Genomic DNA, 20,790 nt, shown 5'->3' with positions numbered 1-20,790 from the left:
CGTGCCAGTCTCTGAAGGGAGGGGATCATGCTCTGCTTCAGTATGTCACAGTATATGTTGGCATTCATGGTTCCCTCAATGAATTGTAGCTCCCCAGTTGCGGCAGCACTCATGTAGCCCCAGACCATGGCACCCCCACCACCATGCTTGACTGTAGGCAAGACACACTTGTATTTGTACTCCTCACCTGGTTGCTGCCCCACACACTCTTGACACAATCTGAACCAAATAAGTTTATCTTGGTCTCATCAGACCACAGGACATGGTTCCAATAATCTATGTCCTTAGTCTGATTGTCTTCAGCAAAATGTTTGCGGCTTTTTTGTGCATCATCTTAAGAAGAGGCTTCCTTCTGGGATGACAGCCATGCAGACCAATTTGATGCAGTGTGCGGCATATGGTCTGAGCACTGACAGGCTGAACCACACCTCTTTAACCTCTGCAGCAATGCTGGCAGCACTCATATGTCTATTTCCCAAAGACAACCTCTGGATATGACGCTGTGCACGTGCACTCAACTTCTTTCGTCGACCATGGCGAGGCCTGTTTTGAGTGGAACCTGTTCTATTAAACCGCTGTATGGTCTTGGCCACCGAGCTTCAGCTCAGTTTCAGGGTCTTGGCAATCTTCTTATAGCCTAGGCCATCTTTATGTAGAGCAACAATTATTTTTTTCAGATACTCAGAGAGTTCTTTGCCATGAGGTGCCATGTTAAACTTCCAGTGACCAGTATGAGAGAGTGAGAGCGATAACACCAAATTTAACACACCTGCTCCCCATTCACACCTGAGACCTTGTAACACTAAGAGTCACATGACATCGGGGAGGGAAAATGGCTAATTGGGCCCAATTTGGACATTTTTACTTTGGGGCGTACTCATTTTTGTTGCTAGCGGTTTAGACATTAATGGCTGTGTGTTGAGTTATTTGGAGGGGGACAGAACATTTACACTGTTATACAAACTGTGCATTTGCTACTTTACATTGTAGCAAAGTGTCCTTTCTACAGTGTTATTATTATTTTTTTATTTATTATTTTTTTTATATTTCATTTCCATCTACTCTTTCTTTTTCGCTTCCATTTAGTTCCATATAGAGTTCATGTTCTTCCTTTCCTCTTTCTTTTCCCCTCTATTTTGGTAACTTTCACTTTCTTCACTCTGCTTTCTTTCTATCCTTGGTGTCCTACACCTTCCCCCTCCGGAGCCACACGCGTTTGGCGTGCCTGCACACCTGATGTCATGGTTGTCATGACAGCGGCGGCCGCGGAGTCCAGTGAGGCATTCCAGACAGTGCACGAGTGGCCTATGTGGCGCGCCGTGATTGGCCCTAGGAACCTAGGCAACAGGGACGCTTTGTCCCACTGCCAGAAAGAGGAGATCGGTACATATTGATCAAACATCTACATACCCACTGGGGTCCCCATGAATATACAGTTTTACTGATCTATTACCGCTACATTAATTACATTTCAAAGGATTATTTTAATAAACGGCCACAGGTGGGAACATGACGGGGGGTATCACAATTTTCCATTGTTTTTATTGGTGGTATTTTCACATATATTCTCTGCTCACTGCTAACACTTTATCACATACCTGATGAAGGGGCTCTGCGTGACTTCGAAACGTTGCACTGTTCCTGATGTGATCCTTTCTGCAAGATCCATGGGGTGCTGGCGAATATGTATGTATCTTTCTTCAGTGTTGTCACATAAAAAGATATAATAAAATATTTACAAAAATGTAAGGGGTGTACTCACTTTTGTGAGATACTCTATGTGTAAAGTACCCGGTGAGAACAGCTGTACAGAACACCAGGTAGGTTCAAAAGTAGAGTAGGGGGACAATCAAACGGGCATGACAAGACTTCAGCACATCCCAGACGGAATCCTGTAGCTTATGTACATGTCGTGATAAACCAGTAGCGAGCAAAATAATGCGGTTGTGGACCATGGATCGTAGCAGAGAGAACATGAGGTACTGTAGTTCCTAGGATTGGCTACTATGGTCTCTTCTGGGAGAAGGAGCTGCAGAGATCGAGGATGGATGCAGGGTAGAAGGCATCCTTGGAAGCGTTTGTCCAAAGTAGTAGGGAAGATATCTGTGTACAGTATATTTTAAAAGAGATTCAGAGATTCCATCCAGTTGATTATTTGGGTTGTTGCAGGAGGCTGTAGGATTTCCTCTTTGATCAGAAAATCTTTAAGGCACATTACGATGTCCCTAGGGGGATATTCAGGCGTAGGCTTAGGACACAGAGCTCTATGGATCCTATCGCAGGTAAAGGCAATTATTGGAAAGTCAGGGAGTAGAAACTGGAACAACTTCTGCACAGAGGGAAGAAATTCAGTTACTGTCTCAGGGATCCCTTTCACTCTGAGATTATTGTGCCTATTCCTGTTATCTAGATCCTCCAAATGGACTTGGAGTTGTAGCACTGTGATTAACCACTTGCTGACCAGCCGGCATAGTTTTACTGTGGCAGTCGGCTCTGTCCCGCGAAACTACATACCTGTACATCGCTTTGCGGGACCGCTAGCGGGGGCGAGCGCCACTAGAGGCGTGCATGCTTGCCCATTCACCACAGGGGAAGCTAATTATAATTAGCGGGTCTGGCAGCTGTGATTGCCGGCACCCGCAATCGCTCCCTATGGAGACAGAACGGTGGTCTGCCGTTGTAAACTCGGCAGACCGCTGTTCTGTCAGTTATGAACACAGGGATCCTGTGTTCCTATTACTTAGGAACACAGGTCTCTGTGTTCATGCAGCAAACTCATCCCCCCCCCCTCCCCACAGCTTCGAAAGCACCCCCTAGGGACATATTAAACCCTTTGATCTCCCCTGATGTTAACCCCTTCCCTGCCTGTGTCATTAGTACAGTAACAGTGCATATTTTTAGCAATGATTACTGTAGTAATGTCACTGGTCCCCCCAAAAGTTTCAAAAATGTCAGTTAGGTGTCTGAAAATCTTTTCCCTAGTTTGTAGCCACAATAACATTTATGCAAACCAATCAATATACACTTATTGGGATTTTTTTTTATCAAAAAATATGTAGCAGAATATATGTTGGCCTAAAATGATGATTTTTTTTTTGGGAATGTTATACAGCAGAAAGTAAAAAAAAAAAAAATATATATATATATATATATATATATATATATATATATATATATATATATATATATATATATTTTTTTTTTTTAATTGTCTGTCCTTTTTTGTTTATAGCACAAAAAATAAAAATCGTGGAGGTGATAAAATACCACAAAAAGAAAGCTCTATTTGTGAGAAAAAAGGACATCAATATTATCAGGGTACTGCATTGCATGATGGCGCAATTTTCAGTTAAAGTAATGCAGTGCCATATCACAAAAAATGGCCTGGTCATTAAGGGGGCTAATCCCTCCGGTCCAGATGTGGTTTTAATGTTCCTTTCTAAAGGTCTGAATAGGGCAGACTGCTATCTCATGGGACAGTGTGTTAGTAGATTTATGCAGTTCAGATTGGAATTTTTGACAAAGTTTTTCATACATTGCTGTTAGGCTGTCATCAAGATCTGCTTTGGTTAGCTGTAGTGAATACTCACTGGAGTGTGATGGTGAAGTCTCTGCAGCATGGGAGCTTGTCTGTGTCTTGTCTGTCCAGCGCCATCTTGGGATATCTTATTCTGTTCCCTCACCCGAAGTTAATAGCTTGTCAGGTACCTTCTGGCAGCTTTCTTTGGGCGATCTTTAGGTGTCAGCATGCGTTGGATGTTAAGCCAGGGGTGCAGAATAAAAAAGGAGGAGAAAAAGCAGGTATAAAGCACTGGGGAACCGGCAGAAGTCTCCATCGCTCATGGAGCTCCGATCACATGCTGCTGTCCAGCTTCGCGATGTGCATGCGCCACGGTGGTGGGATTTTTGATCACCCCCCTGGGACAATGCCTAACACAATGAAGGAAACATTTGTGGTTGGAGTTTAGAAAGGTTATACAGTTATGAACTCTGTAGTGGTGTACGTGGTGCACAAAAACACAGTGACTTACGTTAGTGTTTGAGGAGTTTAGTTTGTTTATTTTGGTTATTTGTATGTGCAGCACTGGAATTTGAAGGTGTTCTTTTTTTCATGTACCTGTAAATTGATTATCAAATTGCATTTGAAATTTTACACACTGTATATGTATGTAGCACCCTCCTAGGTAGGTGCTAGGTAGGTAAAGCATAGTATATCCATCTGCTTGTTAGGGGAGCCTGATTAATAGTTAGGCCTATATGCTCTACATAAAGATGGCCTAGGCTATAAGAAGATTGCCAAGACCCTGAAACTGAGCTGCAGCACGGTGGTCAAGACCATAAAGCGGTTTAACAGGACAGTTTCCACTCAGAACAGGCCTCACCATGGTCAACCAAAGTTGAGTGCATGTGCTCAGCATCATATCCAGAGGTTATCTTTGGGAAATAGATGTATGAGTGCTGCCAGCATTGCTACAGAGGTTGAATGGGTGGTGGGGGGGGGGGGGGTTAGCCTGTCAATGCTCAGACCATATGCCGCACACTGCATCAAATTGGTCTGCATGGCTGTTGTCCCAGAAGGAAGCCTCTTCTAAAGATGATGCACACGAAAGCCCCAAAACAGTTTGCTGAAGACAAGCAGACTAAGGACATGGATTACTGGAAACCAGGTCCTGTGGTCTGATGAGACCAAGATAAATTTATTTGGTTCAGGTGGTGTCAAGCTGTACACTCACTACTTTACCTTGTAGCAACGTGTCATTTCTTCAGTGTTGTCACATGAAAAGATATAATAAAATATTTACAAAAATGTGAAGGGTGTACTCACTTTGTGAGGTACTCTATATCCTACTGCTCGATATTTGTTGTCTATTTTGGTATAGCTTTTACATCAATAGCAGCCACCGAATCCCATGAAGAAGCCCTAAGGGGACAAAACATGTTGGGAATATGACTGTGACATCGCTGTATAGAAGAACACCCCTGTGACTATGTAACAAAGATGTATATATTTTAAATCTTTTATTGGTTTTTAACCTTGTATACCAATAAACAATGACATTTTAAATTTTGATTTGTCTCATCTATGCAGATATAATTTTGTAGGTTGTATTACCATATTGGTTCGCTTTGTATAATTGTGTTCCTTCCTCAATCCAAAGCTAGGAGATGCTCTGTATGGCTGGACCCACCCTCATTTCAGTATGTCTTTAGTTTCTATTCTGATCACATGTCATTGCTGGAGCTAGACACAGTGCTGTGATTTTTTTTTTTTTTTTACCTATCTGATGTTCACCTGTGAAGATCTGAACAAGTTTCCAATTAAAGCTTTCTACAATCCTGCAAGATGTAGTCACTGTCTGCCAATGCTGCTGAGATAGTAAGTTATAGCTATCTCACCACAACTGGAACAATTATAGAGATCACATTTGCAATACTTAGATTGGGAAAGCAGAACAGAACTCATTATTTTACCTGCACTGGCATTTCATATTTTTTGCATTAGTATGCTACCTTACTGTCTAATGTGATTATTATTATTATTATTATTTTTTTTTTTTTTTTTTTTTTAGGCTTTTCCTTTTACTTACAGTGCATTAGTATGCTACTTTACCATCCATGGTTATCATTTTTTATTAGTAATGTATGAAAATGGTTAGTGGAGGTTAGTAATGTATAAAGATTGTGTACATAGATTCAGCTGGTGCACAAAAAGGTGTACACAGGCAGCAGTTCTTCACCACTACAGTGAAATTTCCCCACAAAATGGTCTATAGAGAGGAAGTGTCTAGTATTGGTCAAACCTGAAAAGTGTTGGCCAGTACATGTCAAACAAAATTAGATGTGCACAATTTAGCCTTATTATCAAGACTATTGCCAGGAGATAAATGTAGCTAGGTGCCAAGTACACATAGCGCCCAGTTCCTTTACAGTTAGAACACAGCCACATATTAAATCATCAATCTTTAGTTTAGCCAGTGTCCAAAAAAGATGTTCATATGGAAATTACCCTGCAGCCAAATCAATCTTTACCATACTCCAACAGAAATAATTTTTTAGCTAAATTCTTGAACCTGGAAAGGAAATTTTAATGTCCAATTTGTACACTGTCTAGTACTTTGCTCAGCATAACCAGTACATAACCAAGAATATATTTACTTGTCCACCGCTAAATCTGTTCGCATTCTACGAGGAAGTGAGCTGCCATGTAGATAAAGGTAGGCCTGAGGATGTGGTGTATCTGGATTTTACAAAAGCATTTGATACAGTCCCCCACAAATGCTTAATCAATAAACTGAGATCTGTTGGCACGGACCATAGGGTTTGATAGAAAACTGGTTACAGGGGCACATCCAAAGGGTGTTGATAAAGGCTCTGTCCTGAGACCAATTCCGTTTACAGTATTTTTGTTCATAAATGATATAGAGGTTGGTATAAATAGCTCAATCTCAGTGTTTACTGATAATACAAAAATTAGTTGGGCAATAACTTCACAGCAGGATATAGAAACTTTACAAGAAGACCTCAATACTGGGGTGGGCAACAACATGGCAAATGAGGTTTAAAGTAGAACTAAAGGGAAATTTATTTTTCTCATTTTGGATAGAGCAAGGGAAAGTAGTAACCCCTGTCGGATTTATTTTCGCCATCTGCGTCCCATTGCAGAGATTTCCCTTTATTTTCTGTCCCATAGCCAAACAGAAACTGAGAGGAAATCCCTGCAAATTAGTGGAATTCCTTTGGTACCCCCAGGTCACCAGAACTCGTGTCCCCATTGGAACATTTTCCCTCTATTACTTTTCTGGGTAAAATCCAAAATTTGGGGATTTTCTTTTACTTTAACTTTCAATGATAATGGTAAAAATGACAAATAGAGAGAAGGAATCCCGGGGGGCACAGACAGCAATAGACAGCAATAATAACTGACAGGGATTCTAATCTCTACTCTTTCCAAATGTAACCACTTGTCGACCGCCAGCAGTACATATACTGTGGCAGGTCCACTCTATTGCACGAAAGGACTTACCTGTATGTAGTTTTGTGCAATATTTAATGGGGGCACATGCATGCTGCCAGAGGCACGTGCACACGCTGATTGGCAGAGGGGGAGCTCCCCATAGAGACAGAACAGCTGTCTGCCTATGTAAACAAGGCAGAACGCCATTCTTAAAGAGTTTTATTGACAAAGCTGAACTGTGGAAAAAATGAAAAATGAGTAGGGTTCCCTTTGCACTGCAAGGTTTACATGTTTTTTGTTTTTTTTGTCTAGGTACCACATAATAAGCAGATATACTTACTTTATTCCTCACTCCTCTGGCCACGAGTGCTCTCTGATGCTGCAGGGATGTTGGTGGTCCCATGTACAATGCAGGATGGCAAATGTTGAAGTGCTTGCAACCAACTGAGTGGAAAAGGAAACCGCTTCAGGGACCAGTTGTGGAGCTGGGAGGAAGCCTCCAGGAGCATAGAGTAAAGTAAGTATTTCTGCTTATTTCTCTACCTTTAGGCCTTACAAGTATTTTCTTACCATTATCAATTGCTGTGTTAATATTATGTAATCTGAGAGCTTTCAACCTGCAAATATCTATATTGCAATCAAGCTGCAATATGTTCTACTGAACTTTTTATTGATCTGTCCAAAAATGGAAGCTTTTTGTCAAAAACGCAGATGATGTTACTAAGCAAAATAGAAAAGTAAAATACATATGCTCATTTTAAACATTAAATGCTTCGCCTTGCTTTATTCATGACACATTCCATGACCATAGATCCTGCTGTCCAATAGATCTATAGATCTCAAATGATTTCAAATGATATATCACACTATACATTTAACAAATACTTTTTTTTTCCTCTTTAAAAACTCATTAAATTATGTGAAAAAAGAAAAATCACAAGGTCAATCTGCCACTATAGCAAGTACCCGTTCCCCTAGGACTTGTTCCATGTTGGCTTTTGTCACATATAAAAAAGTCTGTATGCAGATCATTTTGGGGTTAAATACTTTTTTCACCTGCTGGAATATTTACTGTATATGGATATACAGTATTATACACTCTTTGCCCTTAACCAATCTGAGTGGCTTTCTAGCAACAGAACAGGGGTGTGTCACAATGTTATATGTCATTCTTCTTCAGTTTCACATCCACAACAAACTTGTTCAATTTACAGCGAAATAATGAATGCACATACGCAAAATACCGAAATGCTCTTTTTATTTAACATATGGGGAAGACAATTAATTGTTTTGTGAGCTACATAGAAACCACAGCATATGGTGTTCCCATGCACACACATCGAAACATGAAAATTATTAGTTATTGGTCATTGTGGCAGCAGTTGGATCATGGGCATGACAATGGTTGCACTCCTTTTATCTCCAGTGACTTGCTGAAATTGATCTCTTGTGCTTTGGCAGTGCCCTTGGTAAGTCTAAGATCTTTGATACAGCCTTTGAAACTCACATTGGTGGTCAGACCAAACTGCTTTACATCTTCTGTAGGAAAAAAATAGACATTAGATTAATTAGGTTTAATTCAGTAAAACTATTTCCTTACTATCTACGAACAACCATCAGATGACAAATAAGAAAAATATACTCAAATTTAATGCTGAACATCAAGCAGGCAACAAAAACACATTTGATGCAGTTGTGTATTTTTTTAAAAACAGGTACACATATTTTTTACATATAACTGGCAATAGCTGAATCTGAGTCATCATATCAGCCCGTCTTCTCTGATTGACAGTTGGCCATGAAATGAATTGAAATTTAGATGGTTCAGCAGGGACCTGCAGAATTTCAAACCATCTATAGCCATTCCCGCTTGAGAGAATTTGATTTAATGATTTACCTACAGGTTTAGCATAATATCCTGTTTGTGGTGGGTTATTTGTCATATCCCCCCCCCCCCCCCCCCCCGAAAAAAAAAAAGTGTCGAGAATAGTACAGATATACACTTTCCTAGTGACAGGCCCATAAATAAACTGCAGGTTCATGAGTTTGCAAGTCCCCTTCTTACACATCCTTGTGTACTTCAACAATGTTTAAAAGGGCAAGCTCTAGGACTATCATCTTGATCCTATCTGCTCTACCTAATAAATCCATGACCTGAACAAGAATAAGAAACAGTAGTCCAGACTTTCTAAAATTCACTGGTTGCATACATGTTCTAGTACAGGTAGAAAATTTAGGATCAGGATTGCAAGATTGCAACCCCAGAGCCTGTACTATTAAAATCAAGTTAGCAGTGGCAGCTCCCTACTTTAAAATATCCACATGTTCCATAAAACAAAAAACAATGACCCTCTTATTTGAACACTAGCCCACTAAAGGGTTGATAATTTAGATTTTAACACCACACCCTATTCTGACACCTGCTCCTGGGGCATTGCTGTGGAATAGTCTTATGTCTGTCAGCATTGTGTTGGTGTTTTAAAATAGTAAGATGGGGCCTTAATTTTATTGACCCCCTTTTGAAGCATATGATGGTTCTGAAACACACATATCAGCATAATCACATTCCAGTCTATGTCTCTTGTGCCATGCAGAAGCTTCTTTGAAGGGTTGGATGCACTATATTTTTTCATTTTTTTTTATTTTATGCAGCTAAAAATGTAAAACACCTGCACATTACAACTGTAACATACACACATAGCACCTGTAATTACAAGAGCTGTTTTGTTATTTTTGGCAGTATAAACCTTTTAGAAATAATGGAAACTATTAGATGGAAGTTTGTGGATGACAATGACCTAATGTAAAACTCACAGAGGCCCATTGATAGATCACTGCTCAGGAGTTACATATGAAATCATGTTCTATTATTTTAAACACAGCACCTTAATGTGAATAACATTTATATCTTAGTTTTTAATTTTGGAGAAATATTTCTGATAATCTTTCCAACTGGTGAAATGTACCTATATTTAGCTTATTATTAAGCACTACCTGTCTTTTGGCCATTGCAGAGAAGTTATCTCTTCAGGGCATCTTTATTTCAAGAATCATCTGTCAAAATATGCACTGACAGCTTTTATCTCATAACTTAAATGTACTCACCAGGATATCCTCCTACAAAGACTGGATCATTAGTGTCTGCGGATGTGGATGCTGAATTTGGACTTGCCGCTTCTACTTTGTTGTCATCAACGATCATCTCTAAGCGGTGTTTTATCTTACTTGCCACCACTTTATGCCACTGTCCATCACACAAGCTAGATTGCAGCTTAGGCTCATAAACTGCTGTGAAACGACCGGCTCCATTATCTGCATGGAAAAGAAGCTAAAGAAAGGCAAAAAAGGGAAAAGAATGTAAAAATATCTTACAGTTTTCCAAGCACATACTGAAAAAAAAAATGGCAACAATTAGCATTAATAGCATGACTCCCACAAATCTATACCCAGCACAGGTCATCCTCCTACCAATGCTGTTGGTCATTAAAATATGATGGAGTGGTATTAGTTTATTTAAAGTTAAGTGCCAGTTCACATTGGTTTGATGTGAACCCTGCGAAGCCACTGTGGGTTCCCGCATTGCACCCGACTTGCAGGCAGTTAACACTGCCATATGCGAACTGCTGGGAGCGTCAATAAAAAGTTAATGACACCCCCAGATTAGTTTGCGTATCGCAGTGTAAACTGTCAGTTCAGACACGAATTGGATCGCATAGGTGTGAACACCCATGCAATCAGATTCTGGAGAGGACCAAAAAAATGTCCTGCTCGACTTTGGTCCAAATGCGATGCAAATTCAGCCAAGCAATCTGTACAGCAGTGCGGTGCAAATCACATGTGATGTCTCACATCGCATATGTGTAAACTGGCACTAAAAATAAACTCCCAAGCAAATATACAAAATACATATTAAAGTGGTTCTAAAGTCTTAAGGTTTTTCACCTTAATGCATTCTATGCATTAAGGAGAAAAACCTTTTGTGCTGCAGCCTCCCCCCCAGACACCCCCTTGTTCTTATCTGAGACCAATCTGATCCAGTGATGTGCACAAGCGCAGCTGCTCCAGCCATGGTCTCTCTACTCATTGGGCAGATTGATAGCAGCAGGAGCTCCCGCTGTCAATCAAATCCTGTGACATGGGAGTGGAGGGCGGGGCTGAGTTAACTGTCTGTCAATGGACGCAGAAGCGGGACTCAGGAGCAGGACTCAGGAGCGATCCTGCACGGGTGCCCCCAAGGAAAGCAGGTTTCCATGGGGGCACCCGATAAAGAGGAGAGGCTTGGAGCACTGGCAAGGGACCCCAGAGGAAGAGGATTGGGGCTGCTCTGTGCAAAACCATTGCACACAGCAGATAAGTATGGGCATATTCGTTATTTTTATAAAACAAAACTCTGAAGGTTTTACAACCACTTTAAGCTCTGTATTGATTAATGCAACAAAAAATGAAAGCAATGTAAGAACCTGAATTTAAAGGTCAGAGTCACCTGTGCAGCAAAGCACAGAACAGGAAAAAAAAGTAGCACAAGGAGCATTGCGATAGGAGGAAAGCATAACGTGGGTGTTTACTAAAACTGAAGAACAAAATCTGGTGCAGCTGTGTATGGTAGCCAATCAGCTTCTAACTTCACCTGTTTCAACTAAGCTTTGATGAAAAAAAAAACCTGGATGCTGATTGGTTTCTATGCAGAGCTGCACCAGATTTTGCACTCTCCAGTTTTAGTAAATCAGCCGCGGTGTGACAAAGAGATGGGTTCTTCAGTGTGCTGTTTGCCTTTTTAACAGGCAAGTTATAGATGGGAGTAAAGAGGAGACCTGTACATGTAATGAACTAAAGCAGAGAAAAATCATGTCTCTTGCCCTGCCAGACAGGGCTTTTGTGTGTGGCAGTGATGCATTGACTGAAATACAATTCATTAGGCAAGTAAAATACTTTGTTTATATGTATTTTTATCTGTGTATTTAGCTGTTTGCCTAGAGTTCAGCTTTAAAGCAGTTGTAAACCGCTGGTCGTTTTTTTGTTTTTTTTTTCTTACCCTTCAAGGTAATGTCTTTATGTGCAAAGCTCTGGCTTTGTGATCTCCTGAAGCCAGGTTGATGTCATTCCCGCGCATGTCCGCAGGAGCCACCGTTTACGGCACAGGCCTCTGAAGGAACGGCGCACGTGGCCGTTCCTTCAAAACCCATGAACTAGTGATGTCACTGGCTGCATGTACAGAAAATCTCCTAAACGGTGTCCGTTTAGGAGATATTTACACTACCTATAGGTAAGTTTTAATTTAGGATTACCTATAGGTAAAAGTTAGTGATGGAAGTTTACTTCCACTTTAAGCAAAAAAGGTGCTGTTGGAAACAGCATTCGATCCAATTTTGCAGTTAAAAAATAAAGTAAGATATCTGGTTGCTCTAGGTAACATATCCAATTGCCTGCATTTTTTTTTTTTGCTCCAGCTTTTCTACACATAATTCTAACTACTGTATTTATTTGAAGCAATACACCATGTTGCATATTAACCACTTAAGCCCCGGAGGATTTGGCTGCTGAAAGACCAGGGCCTATTTTGTGATTCTGCACTGCGTGACTTTAACGGACATTTGCACGGTCGTGCGATGTTGTATCCAAATGAAATTGACGTCCTTTTTTCCCCACAAACAGGGCTTTCTTTTGGTGGTGTTTGATCACCTGTGCGATTTTTAGTTTTTGTACTATAAACAAAAAAAGCGACAATTTTGAAAAAAATAACAATATTTTTCACATTTTTTTATATGAAATTCCCCCCCCCCAAAAAATTGAAAAAACAAATTTTTTAACATTTTAGGCCAAATTATTTTCTGCAACATATTTTTGGTAAAAAAAATTGCAATAAGCATATTTTGATGGGTTTGCGCAAAAGTTATTGCGTTTACTAACTATGGGAAAGATTTATGTCATTTTTATTGTTTTTTTTTTTAACCAGTAATGGCGGCGATCTGCGATTTTTTTTTGCGGGACTGCGACATTGCGGCGGACAGATCGGACCCTTGACTGACATTTTTGACGCTTTTGGGAGTACCAGTGACATTACTACAATAATCAGTGTTATACATATGCACTGTTACTGTAAAAATGACACTGGCAGGGAAGGGGTTAACTTTATTAGTGATCAGTGGGTTAAATGTATCCCTAGGGGTGTGTTTCTAACTGTGGGGTGGCGTGACTAGTGATGTAACCACAGAGATATACGATCCTACATAGCAGGATCATGCAGTCTCTGCAGTTAGATCAGGGAGAATGACAGACGGCTTTGTTTACATCAGCCGCCTGCCTTTCTCCCTCTCCAGTGGGAGATCGCGAGTGACCGGCAGACATCGGAGCCGCCGGTCACTCACGCAGGGATGTCAGGGAACGAGCGGGGGCGGGAGCGCTTCTCCGGCGGCGTGCGCTCGCCCCCCAAGAGGCTCCTGTAGCCCTACGTCGGTTTGCCCAGGAGAGCCAGACTGCCACAGTAAATAGTCGTGCGGCGGTCAGCAAGTGGTTAATAATTGACTACTGATAGATACGACTGTAAAGCTTTACTTATCTGTAAATATTTCAGATTTTTGTATTCCTGAAACTTGTAAATACACTTTATAGCAAAATAAAATGTGTTTTAAAACAAACTGTAGATAACCTAAAACATTTAATATCTCATGTGAATATATATATATATATATATATATAAAAGAGAAAAAAGAAAGCCGCGCTAAATTGAAGTGTTTGATAGCAAATCAAGCAAAAAACTTAGATAAACCAATTAAGGTGAATAAATATTGATGAAGTCAATAACATGTATATAAAATCTCAAAACATCTTGACATATATGTGAATAACTATATAAATAAAAGTCCAAAAAAGAAAACAACAAATCAAGTAGAAGGTGCTGCTTGTAGAAAAAGAGTCCACCACCAATTTAATGTGTCTTCATCCACGCCATGTGCTGCATGCTATGAGCTCACAAAAGGCTTACCAGAACTCAGATGAGTGTAGGCATTATACCATAGGTAAAGACATCAGCAGATCCATACAGGAAATAGGCGTCTCACACAGGGTAGTCTCGTGGTCACTGTTGTCAGCAAGGGACCGTAATGCACACCAACACCATAAGAGCCCGATACCGTCCACAGCCACCACGAGGAACCCGGAAGTCAGGTGGCAGCGTTCTCTGGAACGATCTATTTAATAGCGCTATTGATGTCAACCTAAATGTGAGTTTTTTACCTTATCTTAATAAAGTAGTCTTTGCATACTACACTATTGTGGCCCCCCTTTTCTTACATATCCCTCTGGGAGCATTGGGCTGTGGACGGTATCGGGCTCTTATGGTGTTGGTGTGCATTACGGTCCCTTGCTGACAAAAGTGACCACGAGACTACCCTGTGTGAGACGCCTATTTCCTGTATGGATCTGCTGATGTCTTTACCTATGGTATAATGCCTACACTCATTTGAGTTCTGGTAAGCCTTTTGTGAGCTCATAGCATGCAGCACATGGCGTGGATGAAGACACATTAAATTGTTGGTGGACTCTTTTTCTACACGCAGCACCTTCTACTTGATTTGTTGTTTTCTTTTTTGGACTTTTATTTATATAGTTATTCACATATATGTCATGATGTTTTGAGATTTATTACATACAATTTATTGGCTTTATCAATATTTATTCACCTTTATTGGTTTATCTAAGTTTATTGCTTAATTTGCTATCAAACACTTCAATTTAGCGCGGCTTTCTTCTTTCTTTTTTATGTTGTATAGTGTTTCCCACTACAGCTGCAGCTTTATTTAATACCTTTCTTATTGGTAATTTGTGCCTAGCGCGGTTATTTTTTATACTATATATATATATATATATATATATATATATATACATATATACAGGGCTCAGAAAAAAGGTGCAGTAACTCAACCACTACCCTGTGTTTACAAGTGATAGCGGTGAGCAAGGAACAGGAGCAGGCTTGCTCCCGAACTGTGCATTCATAGACAGACACAGAGTTGCTACCCCTGCCCCCGCATCCTGTCAAAGCAGAAAATAAGAGCAGCGCTGCTGCAGATGGGAGTCAGGTATGTTCTTGTGGTGGGGGGACACAGTTAGTGGTATGTATTTTACCTTAATGCAGGGAATGCATTTAGGTAAAAAACACTTTGGTTATATAACCACTTTAAGAGTAGGGATGATCGAACGGTTCGGGTCCACCATCGGTTCGGCCCGAACATTGGGTGTTCGAGGTTCGGCCGAATTTAGAACTTTTTGCCCAAAAAGTTCGGAATTCGGCAACCAGAACCGCCCAAAATGCAATGCTTCAGGAAATGGGCTTTAAAAGCCCGTGATTGGACCAGAACCATTAGCAAAAGCCAATTGAGGGGGCAGGAGAATGCTAGGAATGTGATTGGAGTGACTAGGGGGTCCCTAGACCAATCATTAGTGAATACGCCCCCCAGTATATAAGATCGCCCCGCCATATTCCCAGCATTGTTATACTGGACATGGAAGAGAGTGGAAGCAGTTCTGTTAATTTTACTTTAAAAGTGTCATTTAGCTATTTTTAGTGTGAGGAAAGGGATATCTAGTGTAGTTAGAGTGCTCCTTTACACTTAAGTTAGCTTCAAAAATTTAGTTTCTGTAGGGAAAGTGTTAAGTGTCAGGGGACCGTAGTGTAGTGTAGGGTTAACTGACAGTGACTGCTATGGCAGGGTGACAAAACCCTTCCATAGCAGGGTGACCGCTATAGAGAAATGATCATTTCTCTGCTTCGGGACAGGCATGTGGCTTCTCACCAGCAAGCATTTTTTAATGCTGCAGGGGCTGCCACTGCCAGTGCTTTTTTGAGGACATGTTTGATGTCAGACATGACATCTGAATATGTGTATAGGGGGGATATATAGACATATATGTCTGAATATATACCCCTAGACATATATAGGTGTGATAGTAGCAGAAATAAATGCTTGCGCTAATGAAATCATTTACAGTAATATATTTCTGCTACTATCACACCTATATATGTCTAGGGGTATATATTCAGACATATATGCCTATATATACACCCTATACACATGTTCAGATGTTTTGCCTGCCTCAAAAGAACCCCAAAAAATGCCAAAAAAACGCTAGTGTCAAAAAAAAAAATGCCCAGGTGTGTTTTTGCTGGCATTTTTTGGGGGGTTTTGGAGGCAGGCAAAACATCAGAACTTGTGCACAGTACCACTATACACAAGTTCAGATGTTTTTCCTGCCTCAAAAGAACCCCAAAAAATGCCAAAAAAAACGCTAGCGTCAAAAAAAAAATGCCCAGGTGTGTTTTTGCTGGCATTTTTTGGGGGGTTTTGGAGGCAGGCAAAACATCAGAACTTGTGCACAGTACCACTATACACAAGTTCAGATGTTTTTCCTGACTGCAAAGAACCCAAAAAAATGCCTGCTATTAAACCGGCAAGGTGTTACAGCAGAGAAGCCATATTCCTGTGCTTAAAGTTTTCTAATACAAACAATCTTTTTTTTTCTGGTTCTGGACATGCTACAGACCTGAAACTTCACATGTACACTTTTTAGACCCCCCAGATACTAAATCCAAAGTAAAAATCAAAAAATCTCTTTTTTTTTTTTTTTTTTAATTTTTCAATAATTGGCTTTTTTATCAAAAATGACAATTTTTAAGAACTTTTTTTTGTGTGATTTTGTGTCTGGGGGGTCTAAAAGGTGTACCTGTGAAGTTTCAGCTCTGTAGCATGTCCAGAACCAGAAAAAAAGATCATATAGGTGTTAAAGTTAAAGGAGGCTCCCGAACCACATCCCTGTTCTACTGAAAAATTATCTTTTTTTTTTTCATGGTTCTGGACATGCTACAGAGCTGAAACTTCACATGCACACCTTTTAGACCCCCCAGATACTAAATCAAAAAAATCTCTTTTTTTTTTTTTTTTTTTTAATTTTTCAATAATTGGCTTTTTTATCAAAAATGACAATTTTTAAGAACTTTTTTTTGTGTGATTAATAGTTAATGGGGCATGACCCAGAACCCTAGGCACTTTTTAGGGGCATTTATTGGGTTTTAGGGCTTAAAAATTGTGTTTTTTGATTACAGAAGTTCGGGTCCCATTGATTTCAATGGGGTTCTGAAATCCGGGCCGAACTTTAGTGAAGTTCGGGTGTTCTGGTCGAACCGAACTTTTCAAAAGTTCGATCATCCCTATTTAAGAGATCACAGCTGTGTATAATTAATGAGCAGCAGGACAATATTAAGAAGCATGGCAAGGCTAGGCCTAAATTTACTAAATACAAACAGCACAGACTACAAGAATAAAAATAGTGCAGAAGATACAGCTAAGTACAATTGGCAAGCAGCAGGACATTTTATGATTAGTGAAAGTATGCCTTACTTTTATTGTTGTTTATAGCGAAGGGTATTACTGAATTACCACCACAAATGGAAGCCTGTCATTTTCAAAAAAAGTGATCTCTTATTATCTCAGTATATTAGGCACCTTAGATATACACTATTTTAGAACATTAGTTATTTAGGCTTCAATACAAGTAAGGCTCCACTCACACTAATGCGACTTCAGATGTGACTTGAGTCACAGAGAATCCCATGACAATGGAAATCACATTGTTTTCAATGGCGCACTTCAAATCAATGCAACACATCCAGGTGCGTTTATGGAAAAGATTCCTGTACTACTTTGATGCAATTCTAGCAAGATTTTGGCCCAATAGAATATGCAAACCACATCAAGGTTGCATCTAAGTTGCACTATATAATCACACTGAAAATTGGATCAAAATTGGGATTGCAGCAGTGTGAACCTATTGTAGCCTAAATCTGTTCAAAGTCTCTTTTTCAGGTAAATTTAGGGAAAACACACTTTTTGCCTCTATATTAAAACTGTCCTGGTTATTGCCTTGTTTAGTGCATTCTACAAATAACTAAGATATGCACACAGACTAAGTTTTTGTCTTTCTGATTTCTTTAAAGCAAGCCCTAAGACCACCTGCTTTATTATATACTAAAATGTTTTTTTTTGTCAAAGTTCTGGTATTAAGAAAGTTTTCTATTTTCTTTAAAAGAAAAATGGAAAAGTGTTATACTAAACATTAAAAATTGTATTGAAAAGTTAATCCATATTTCTGGCAGCTATATCTTCAGCGTCACTAAACATGTTTAGAAAAAAAACAATAAACCAAAGAAAGAATCACTTACTTTACCATCCACCAGTTCGATGCCCAAACCATCCATTTTTTTGCCACTGATTCCAATAAGTACACCATTGGTCCTTGTTGTGCGAAATGTCAGTTCTATTACTAAATCAGTGCCCACTTTAAAAGCTCCCACTGAAAAACAGAAAGTACAAGTATAAACTAAATTGCTTGAAGTGACAAATGTACAGTAGATCAATAACATCAATCATCATCAAAGGTACAGCAATAACATCAATCTTTAAGGAGGACTAAACTTAAATTTAAAGGACTTCACAGTCAAACTCACACTTTTTTTAATTCATTCAGCCCCAAACCGGTTGCATTAGGCTACCATTTTCTATCTTTGTCTGCTGTAATAGTTGGTTTTGATATTAACCATAGATACATGTGTTATATCAGTTAAAAGCTGCAATGGGAATTTATGGGGTTTGCTCACTAAGATAGAGCATGTTCATTTTGCAAAATGAGTTTTCACTTTGCAAAGGGAATTTTCACTTACAGTAATTTGCTTGCACATGACCTGATAATGAATGTCAGCAGAGCTTCACCTCATTCACTAAGCTAAGGGAAAATTCCTTCACAAACTAAAAATAAAAACAGCCCATTTGCCAGAAGTACATCTAGGTGTGAACAGTCATAAAACACTCCAGGTTAGCTTTCTTAAAGATGTATATCATTTGCACTGGTATTGCCTGCAAGCAATGGTATTAGTATTACATCGGGTACCTGGTGGTACTTAAAGTACACTTGACAAAAATTTGTAGACTGCCTTTATATATTTGTCTTTCTGAAAAATTATTTAAATGGTGCCGACAGATAAAGGTGATATACGTGATCAAATGGCACATGAAACTGACATGGTGTACTGATTCTCATAATCTAAGCTACCTAAAATGCAGATATGTCACATAGAAAAAGTATATAGCTCAATATTTATCACCTCTTAAAATCGATGCAATAAAAATCCAGTATTTAAGATTAGGTTCCAATTAGTAGAACCTCCCTTAGGGAGTATGCAGGTGGAATCTGTATTTTCTGAACTTCAGAAATCTAGGGCATGGTGTTTGTTATTGATGTGTGAGTAGTAGCATCATATCAAGATCAAAACAGCTTTTAAAGCCTCGTACATACTACTAGTTTTTTTTTTTTTTTTGTTCAACAAAAAAAAATGACAGCTCAGGTCGGAGCCATTGTACTAACAATCCAATATTAGTACAGCAATCTCCCCTGCTGGATTATTGTGTTCTGGCAGAGGGACAGTTCCCCTCCAAAACACTCTGGTCTTTCAGCCATTGGCTGAGAGCACTGATAGAGAGCTGATCGGCAGACCTTTTTCGGTCATGAGCCTGCGACAGAAGCCGGCTTCTGTCAAACCGGCTGCCATTCACACTGGTCAAATGTTGGCCAGTGTATGCTAGGCTTAAGGCTCTCAGTAAAAAAAGTTGTGGGTGCTTATAAGCCTGAGAAGGGATTTAAAAGATCACCAAATTATTTGAAAATCACTCAATCCACTGCAAGGAAAAAAAAAAACCTACAAATGCTCTAGATTTAAATAAAGAATTTGAATCCTATTGACATTGTGTTGTGGGATTTCAAATGGGCAGTTCCTGCAAGGAAACCTACAAATATCTGGTAACAAAAGGAAATTCACAAAGATGTCACAGACTGGTGGGCAGTTATGCAAAAGGAGGGCAATACCAGCTTAGAATACCAAGGTCTGTACTTACTTTTTACTGTATGCCATCCAATCTAATGATATTCATTTGATGATTGAATGGGTGAATGTCATTGTATCTTTCTTAAGTAGATCACCTTAAATACATATTTAGCTTTTATATCATGCACACTAGCATTCAGACTGGAAGCTAAATCAGCTATCTGAGTCAATAAGGGGTCTTTCTTTCCATAGTGTAGTCAATATAACTTCATAATCATGCTGATACTTCATTTTCTAGTCAGGAGTTGGGCTAAATCCTTGACCAAGTTTGGCACTGAAGGTCAGTGTGCTGCTTTTCAGAAAGTTACCTGGACTACAAGTGTTTTGGAAGATGAGATTATAAAACATGTGCCTACATTTTTACTTTAACTAATTTGGTCATGCTGTCCATAATTTGGAAGGCCTATATCAAAGATACTACATTTTAGTCAGATATTAGGTTACATTAAGCCTCTACAACTAGAATACAAAATACATTTAAAGACATAAAGTCCATAAAACAATCACCTGTTTTTGCAAACCCAGATCCACTGAAATAGGTTCCTCTTTGTGGATTAGCAAAGCATGAGCCAACATTGTAGCTGGAAGTAGGATTATTAAAATCTGCATTTCCTTCTACCAATCTGAAATTGCGGATGCAGCCATCTATGCTATGTAAAACCTGGTAAAAAAAAAAAGCAAAACCATGAACTAAAGAAATGTTTCTAATATCTATTCACAGTTATCACATTTTTACACAAAAGCATGCCAACATATCAATTGTTTGATTACAATGTACAATAGATTATTTTAAAAATGTATCAGGAGGAAAAATGCATATGCCAAATATGCAGCTAACCAGTTTCCCATGTTGGCAAAGCCTTAGTTAGTCCTACCTTCATAAAAGTGTCTAGCCCCCTGCCCC

At 39.4% G+C, this 20,790-nt stretch overlaps 1 protein-coding gene across 4 annotated transcripts in view; it reads right to left on the bottom strand.

The window, feature by feature from the left end:
* Positions 1–8,196: 8,196 nt before the first annotated feature.
* Positions 8,197–20,790, bottom strand: part of LAMA2 (laminin subunit alpha 2) — a 1,405,743-nt gene continuing 1,393,149 nt past the window's right edge. For all 4 annotated transcript variants that reach the window (XM_082249565.1, XM_082249566.1, XM_082249567.1 and 1 more), the window contains 4 exons: positions 20,394–20,547; positions 18,171–18,301; positions 10,061–10,283; positions 8,197–8,494 (listed from right to left, as the gene is read on the bottom strand). In XM_082249565.1, coding sequence (XP_082105691.1) covers positions 8,343–8,494; positions 10,061–10,283; positions 18,171–18,301; positions 20,394–20,547 — 660 coding nt within the window. In that variant the 3' untranslated portion in view covers positions 8,197–8,342. The remainder of the gene's footprint in view (positions 8,495–10,060; positions 10,284–18,170; positions 18,302–20,393; positions 20,548–20,790) is intronic.

This window comes from Pelophylax lessonae, assembly GCF_965119305.1.
Source record: "Pelophylax lessonae genome assembly, chromosome: 3".
In the NCBI taxonomy this organism is placed as follows: domain Eukaryota; kingdom Metazoa; phylum Chordata; class Amphibia; order Anura; family Ranidae; genus Pelophylax; species Pelophylax lessonae.
This window is presented reverse-complemented; position numbering and strand designations above follow the sequence as displayed.